The sequence below is a fragment of the Colobus angolensis genome, unplaced genomic scaffold (genome assembly GCF_000951035.1).
Source record: "Colobus angolensis palliatus isolate OR3802 unplaced genomic scaffold, Cang.pa_1.0 Scaffold64, whole genome shotgun sequence".
NCBI classification, from domain to species: domain Eukaryota; kingdom Metazoa; phylum Chordata; class Mammalia; order Primates; family Cercopithecidae; genus Colobus; species Colobus angolensis.
In genome coordinates, this window is record NW_012120043.1 from 3,512,635 (window position 1) to 3,519,855 (window position 7,221).

At 59.9% G+C, this 7,221-nt stretch overlaps 1 protein-coding gene across 2 annotated transcripts; it reads left to right on the forward strand.

Moving 5' to 3' along the window:
* The first annotated feature begins 5,343 nt into the window (after positions 1 to 5,343).
* S1PR4 (sphingosine-1-phosphate receptor 4) lies at positions 5,344 to 6,930 on the forward strand. Of its 2 annotated transcripts, XM_011964080.1 has the most exons (2): positions 5,392 to 5,442; positions 5,581 to 6,930. In XM_011964080.1, the coding sequence occupies exons 1-2, from the start codon at positions 5,392 to 5,394 to the stop codon at positions 6,544 to 6,546; spliced, it is 1,017 nt and encodes a 338-aa protein (XP_011819470.1). In that variant the 3' UTR covers positions 6,547 to 6,930. The 2 variants fall into 2 exon arrangements, with proteins under 2 accessions (XP_011819469.1, XP_011819470.1); XM_011964079.1 differs by having other exon boundaries at positions 5,344 to 6,930.
* Positions 6,931 to 7,221: the final 291 nt, after the last annotated feature.

The following is a 7,221-nucleotide window of genomic DNA, read 5'->3' on the forward strand; positions in this document are numbered from 1 at the left end:
GCCAGGATGGTCTCGATCTCCTGACCTCGTGATCCGCCCGTCTCGGCCTCCCAAAGTGCTGGGATTACAGGCTTGAGCCACCGCGCCCGGCAAATAAATAAAAATTTAAAAATCCCAACATGTCCTGGCAAGCACTGCATTCCATTTATGGAGCTGTGTTTTTTGTTCTTTTGCACAACTGGGAAGTCCTCCTTTCTGGGCTGGGGCATAGTTCATTCGTCCACTTCTGTCCTGTGTGTACATATTCGAGTTGAACCCAGCATTGTGCCTTCACGAATAGCACTTTAGGCAATGACCTTCCGCACGCGTACTTGGTCTTGTTAGAGCCCTGTCTTCAGGGTGAATTTCTAGAAGAGGGGCCTGCCCTTTTGCAGGTGGGGATAATGGTTAGATGACGTTTTGTTTTGTTTTGAAACAGAGTTTCGCTCTTGTCTCCCAGGCTGGAGTGCAGGGGCTCCATCAGCTCACTGCAACCTCTGCCTTCTGGGTTCCAGCGATCCTCCTGCCGCAGCCTCCTGAATAGCTGGAATTACAGGCACGTGCCACCACACCCAGTTAAGTTTTGTATTTTTGGTAGAGACAGGGTTTCATCGTGTTGGCCAGGCTGGTCTCCAGCTCCTGACCTCAGATGGTCCGTCTGTCTCAGCCTCCCAAAGTGCTGGGATGACATGTGAACCACCGCGCCTGGCCAGATTAAATAAGTTTTAATGCACACAAAGGCAGGTGATTAACTCATGGTAGAAGGTGGTTGGTCAGATAGCTTGGCCTGAAGTTAGGCTAAACCCTGCCCTCTGAGAGCGCTTTACCTTGGTCCTAATTTGCTATCTGGGCCTGGGGTCTGGGGATCAGCTGGGGTCAAGATTCAATCAGGCTTAGGACTCAGGCCGAGTTGGGGCTCAGCTTGGGATCAGGGATCACTCCAGGGGCAAGTTCTTTTTCTTTTTTTTGGAGAGAGTCTCGCTCTGTCATCCAGGCTGGAGTGCAGTGGCATGATCTCGGCTCCCGGGCTCAAGCAGTTCTCATGCTTCAGCCTCCCAAGTAGCTGGGATTATAGGCTTGTGCCGTATCTTGCTAGTTTTTTTTTTTTTTTTGTATTTTCAGTAGAGATGGGGTTTTGCCATGTTGGCCACGCTGGTCTCCAACTCTTGGCCTCGAGTGATCTGCCTGCCTCAGCCTCCCAAAGTGCTGGGATTACAGGTGTGAACCACTGTGCCCAGCCCAGTTCAGGAGCAAGTTCTAACCAGGATCAAGGGTCAAGGTCTGGGTTTGTCCACCGTCATAGGCTCAGTCAGAGTCAAGGTTCAGCCAGGGATCAGGGCTCAGCTTGGAGTCAGCGCTGAGCCTGGGGTCAGGCATCAGTCTAGGATGGAGGCTGGGCTTGGGTCCTGGGGGTCTTGGTCTGGGATTGGAGTCTGTGTCTGGGATTAGGGTTCAGTCTAGGATGTGGACTGAGCCTAGGATCAGCATTCAGTCTGGGGTAGGAGGCTGAGCCTGGGATTAGGGCTCAGTCAAGGATGTGGACCAAGCCAGGGATGAGAGCTCAGTCCAGGAATTAGGGCTCAGTCTAGGATGTGGACCAAGCCAGGGATGAGAGCTCAGTCCAGGGATTAGGGCTCAGTCTAGGATGTGGACCGAGCCTGGGATGAGAGCTCAGTCCAGGGATTAGGGCTCAGTCTAGGATGTGGACTGGGCTTGGGATCCAGGCTCAGTACAGAGTGGGGGGGGGCTAGGCCTGGGATCAAGGCTCAGTCTAGGACAGGGGCCTGGGCCTGGGACTCAGCAATCAGGACTCGGTCTAGGATGAGGGGCTGAGCCGCAGATCAGTGTTCAGTGCAGAGTAGGGGGCTGGGCCTAGGATCAGGGCTCAGTCGAGCATAGGGGGCTTAGCCTGGGATCAGGGCTTAGTCCATCACGAGGCACTCAGCCTCAGAACACACACTGTCTCTCTGTATAGGTGCCTGCGTCATGTGAGGCTGGACTGAGGCTCAGTTGTCTACTCAGTGGTCAGGGCACTGCCTGGGCAAGACCTGGCTGCTTGTTTACCTCCTGACCTCACCTCCCAGCTGCCGGCCCCTCCTCCCTGAGCCCCACATCCCTCTCCAGATCCCCTTTCTACCTGGTGACCTCCAGTGACAAAAGGCAGCCGTCTCCCCAGTCAGTGCCTCGCATGGAGCCTCCCGACACTATCCTGCTTCAGAACTGAACTGTAAGCAAAGGGAAGGGCCATGGGGCCCCAGCACCTGCCGCCGTCAGCCCCCGTCTCCTGCCAGCCCTGCCTTCCCTGGGGTGCCCCCGCTTCTCAGGGCCGATACTATGCCCCTCATGGGACACCTGTGCCCCTCATGGGACGCCTGTGTTCTCACAGGACACCTGTACCCTCATGGGACACCTGCATTCTCATGGGATGCCCGTGCCCTCACGGGATGGATGCCTGTGTTCTCATGGGCACCTGTGCCATCATGGGACGCCTGTGTGTGGCTGCCACGATTACTACTCGAGACTGTCACTACGACAGTTACTACTGTGACTACTTGAGACCATCATTACAAGACTGAACGAAGGGACAGATGTAGAAATGAAAACTTAAGACAAAAGAAACTGTTTTAAAGGAAGAGGCCAGGGGAAGAAGAAGAGAGCTCCCTGCTTCTAGTGAGCAAAGGCAGCCCCCCAAGCTTCTACAGCCCTTCATATTTATTGGGTAGAAAGAGCAGGGAGGGCCGGGCGCGGTGGCTCAAGCCTGTAATCCCAGCACTTTGGGAGGCCGAGACGGGCGGATCACGAGGTCAGGAGATCGAGACCATCCTGGCTAACACGATGAAACCCCGTCTCTACTAAAAAAAATACAAAAATCTAGCCGGGCGAGGTGGCGGGCGCCTGTAGTCCCAGCTACTCTGGAGGCTGAGGCAGGAGAATGGCGTGAACCCGGGAGGCGGAGCTTGCAGTGAGCTGAGATCCGGCCACTGCACTCCAGCCTGGGCGACAGAGCGAGACTCCGTCTCAAAAAAAAAAGAAAAAAAAAAAGAAAGAGCAGGGAGGAGGAAACGATTGGTCAGCTGCTTGATTGATCACACGTTCACGTTATTGCTAACAGGCTCCAGATTTGCAAGGAACACTTGTGCCTGGGGCACAACTGCCCTCAGCATTCCTTGTGGGCGGCAGACGCAGTTTGTCAGTTTGCCAACATCCTGCTTTCATGAGAACAGTTTGCTGTTTACTCATATTGATCCTACCTACACTGAGTTGATCACGACGCTCCTTCTCTCGGCCTTCAACACCTGAGCCCTCCTGGGACATCTGTGCCCCTCATGGGATGCCTGTGTCCTCACGGTACACTCGTGACCCTTCCAGGACACTTTACTGGTAGAATTAGTTCAGCTGCCCCCACCCTGAGGCCAAGGACACCACTGTCTCAGAAAGGCTGAAGACTACAGGCTCCTGGGGGGCACAGGGGGCAGGTGGGGCCCCTCAGGACCCTGGTTGGTGGTAAGTGGGCCTGGCCTGGGGGTGACTGCGGGTGGGAGGAGGCGCCCAGCAGGGACTTATCCTGGATCCTGCTCACACTTCTGGGGCCTGCATTATTTCCCAAACCACCCTACACCCCAAGGTCTTCTGGATGAGGATGAGTGGGGGGTCACAGACACTGGGGGAGCTGGAGAGCAGAGACCCCACTGTCCATCCATGACAGATGATGTCCAAGCCCCTACATGCCTCAGATCCCAGGGCAAGGCTGAGCCTCCCTCCTCAGACCCCAGGGCAAGGCCATGCATCCCCACTCAGACCTCAGGGTGGGGTCTTGCCTCCTCCCTTAGACCCCAGAGCAGGGCCTCACCTCTCCCCTCAGACCCCAAGGCAGGGCCTCGCCTCCCCTCTTCAGACCCCAAGGCAGGGCCTCGCCTGCCGCCTCAGACCCAGGACAGGGCCATGCCTCCCTGCTCAGACCCCAAGGCAGGACCTTGCCTCCGCCACCAGGGCAGGTCTGAGCCACCCCCCTCAGACCCCAGGGCAAGGCCAACCCTCCCCGCTCAGACCCCAGGCAGGTCCAAGCCTCCCCACTCAAACCTCAGAGCAGGGCCTGCCTCCCCGCTCAGACCCAGGGCAGGCTGTGTCTCCCCCTCAGACCATAGGGCAGGACCTCACCTCCCCCCTCAGACCCAGGACAGGGACATGCCTTCCGCTCAGACCCCAGGGCAGAGCCAAGCCTCCCCCCTCAGACCGCAGGTACGTCCAAGCCTCCCCCTTCAGACGCAGGGCAGAGCCTGCCTCCTCCCTCAGACACCAGGGCAGGGTGTGTCTCCCACTTAGACCCAAAGCCACCTCACCTCAGGCTGAGTCATGGTGAGCCGGCTTCAGCAAGGCCATGGGGGCAGGGCGAGTAAGTCCCTACTTTTCCTATGCACCTCAATCCAGGTGGGGGGCTGCCCTGGGGGGCCAGCAGCTCTGCTCCCACCAGGGTGAGCTCAGGGGCAGGAGAGGCAACCATGAATCCCAAAATGGGGGCTTGGCCCCGAGACTCTACCAGCTTGTCCCTGGAGCTCCCTCTCCCTGGAAGTGCATGTCCTCCCATGGGCGGAAAGTTGGCCTCGGGCCGCCTCTCTGGGCCTCAGTTTCCCCTCCTGTAATGCATCAGGCTCCCTGGGCCTCAGTTTCCCCTTCTGTAACGCATCAGGCTCTCTCGGCCTCAGTTTCCCCTTCTGTAACGCATCGAGCTCCCTGGGCCTCAGTTTCCCCTTCTGTAACGCATCGGGCTCTCTCGTCCTCAGTTTCCCCTTCTGTAACGCATCGGGCTCCCTGGGCCTCAGTTTCCCCTTCTGTAACGCTTCAGGCTCTCTCAGCCTCAGTTTCCCCTTCTGTAACGCATCAGGGCCGATATTGTATAATGCATCAGGCCTTGTTGAGGGGATCAAGTGGGAGGAGTCGGTGCTCAAGGCCATGTAGGCACTTGACATTTATTAAGCACCTGCTGTGTGCTGAGCGTGCTTGGAGCATCTGGGGAGACCTCAGTGGGGCAGACGAGTCTTTCAGGGGTGATCAGGGCTGGCGGGAGGAGTCGTCGGCTGCAGAGGGGGGCCCGTCCTGAGTGGAGACCCATTTCCCCTCTGTGACTGACAGCTCTGGGGCTCCCTGTGGGTCTCTGGCTTTCGAGGACAGGAAGAGGGCAGCCGGGGCAGAGGTCGGCGGGGGGGTCTCACAGCTGGGGCGGCCCCAGCAGGTTGGCTCCAGGAGCCTGGATGGGGGCCGACCGTTGGGGTGCCCCTCCCTGTCCTCGGCCTTACCTCCACCCTGGAGGGTACCTTGAACATAACAGGAAATTTCAAATAACAGGAAACCAAGACCAGTAAGTCGGGCGGCTCCACCCTGCCTCGGGGCCTCAGTCAGCCCCCGGGGGAGGCCATGAACACCACGGGGACCCCGGTGGCCCCCGAGTCCTGCCAACAGCTGGCGGCCGGCGGGCACAGCCGGCTCATCGTGATGCACTACAACCACTCGGGCCGGCTGGCCGGGCGCGGGGGGCCGGAGGACGGCGGCCTGGGGGCCCTGCGGGGGCTGTCAGTGGCCGCCAGCTGCCTGGTGGTGCTGGAGAACTTGCTGGTGCTGGCAGCCATCACGAGCCATATGCGGTCGCGACGCTGGGTCTACTATTGCCTGGTGAACATCACGCTGAGTGACCTGCTCACAGGCGCGGCCTACCTGGCCAACGTGCTGCTGTCCGGGGCCCGCACCTTCCGCCTGGCACCCGCCCAGTGGTTCCTACGGGAGGGCCTGCTCTTCACCGCCCTGGCCGCCTCCACCTTCAGCCTGCTGTTCACCGCCGGGGAGCGCTTTGCCACCATGGTGCGGCCGGTGGCCGAGAGCGGGGCCACCAAGACTGGCCGCGTCTACAGCTTCATCGGCCTCTGCTGGCTGCTGGCCACGTTGCTGGGGATGCTGCCTTTGCTGGGCTGGAACTGCCTGTGCGCCTTTGACCGCTGCTCCAGCCTTCTGCCCCTCTATTCCAAGCACTACATCCTCTTCTGTCTAGTGATCTTCGCCGGCGTCCTGGCTACCATCATGGGCCTCTACGGGGCCATCTTCCGCCTGGTGCAGGCCAGCGGGCAGAAGGCCCCACGCCCGGCTGCCCGCCGCAAGGCCCGCCGCCTGCTGAAGACGGTGCTGATGATCCTGCTGGCCTTCCTGGTGTGCTGGGGTCCGCTCTTCGGGCTGCTGCTGGCCGACGTCTTTGGCTCCAACCTCTGGGCCCAGGAGTACCTGCGGGGCATGGACTGGATCCTGGCCCTGGCCGTCCTCAACTCGGCGGTCAACCCCATCATCTACTCCTTCCGCAGCAAGGAGGTGTGCAGAGCCGTGCTCAGCTTCCTCTGCTGCGGGTGTCTCCGGTTGGGCATGCGAGGTCCTGGGGACTGCCTGGCCCGGGCCGTCGAGGCTCACTCTGGAACTTCCACCACCGACAGCTCTCTGAGGCCGAGGGACAGCTTTCGGGGCTCCCGGTCACTCAGCTTTCGGATGCGGGAGCCCCTGTCCAGCATCTCCAGCGTGCGGAGCATCTGAGATTGCAGCCTTGCGTACGGACGGTGCAGCCACCGGGTACGTGCCAGGCAGGCCCTCCTGGGGTGCAGGAAGCCGTGTGCACGGAGCCTCGCTTGGATGGGAGCAGAGAACGGGACAGGCCCCCGTGGTCTTCCCGGTGGCCTCTTGGGCCTTCTGACGCCAAATGGGCTTCCCGTGGTCACCGTGGACAAGGAGGCAACCACCCCACCTCCCTGTAGGAACAGAGAGTGCCCTGGTGTGGGGGCGAGTGGGTTCCCCACACTCCCACTTCTGTGTGATTCTTGGGAAGTCCCGGCCCCTCTCCGGGCCTCCGTAGGGCTCCCAGGCTGCAAGGGGTGGACTGTGGGATGCATGCCCTGGCAACATTGAAGTTCGATCATGGTACGTGATGTTGCAGCCTCTTATTCCCCATTGTGTGCATGTGCGGGGACCGTGGCTCAGGGGGGCTGTGGATCTAGGGGCAGCTAGGCGTGTCTTTGCTAGAGAGGACCACGGGCCAGTGCCCTGGAGGCGTGGCTGTGAGGGTGGAGAGTGTGCGTGTGTGAACAGCCTCCGCGCGTTGCAGGAAGTGGGGATAACAGCGACAGTTAACCCTGCCTCTTCTTGTTCACTTCCCCTTTAGAAACGGCAGGGCCCATGCACCGGCTCTGGCCTCTGCATCTTTTAGGAACCCAG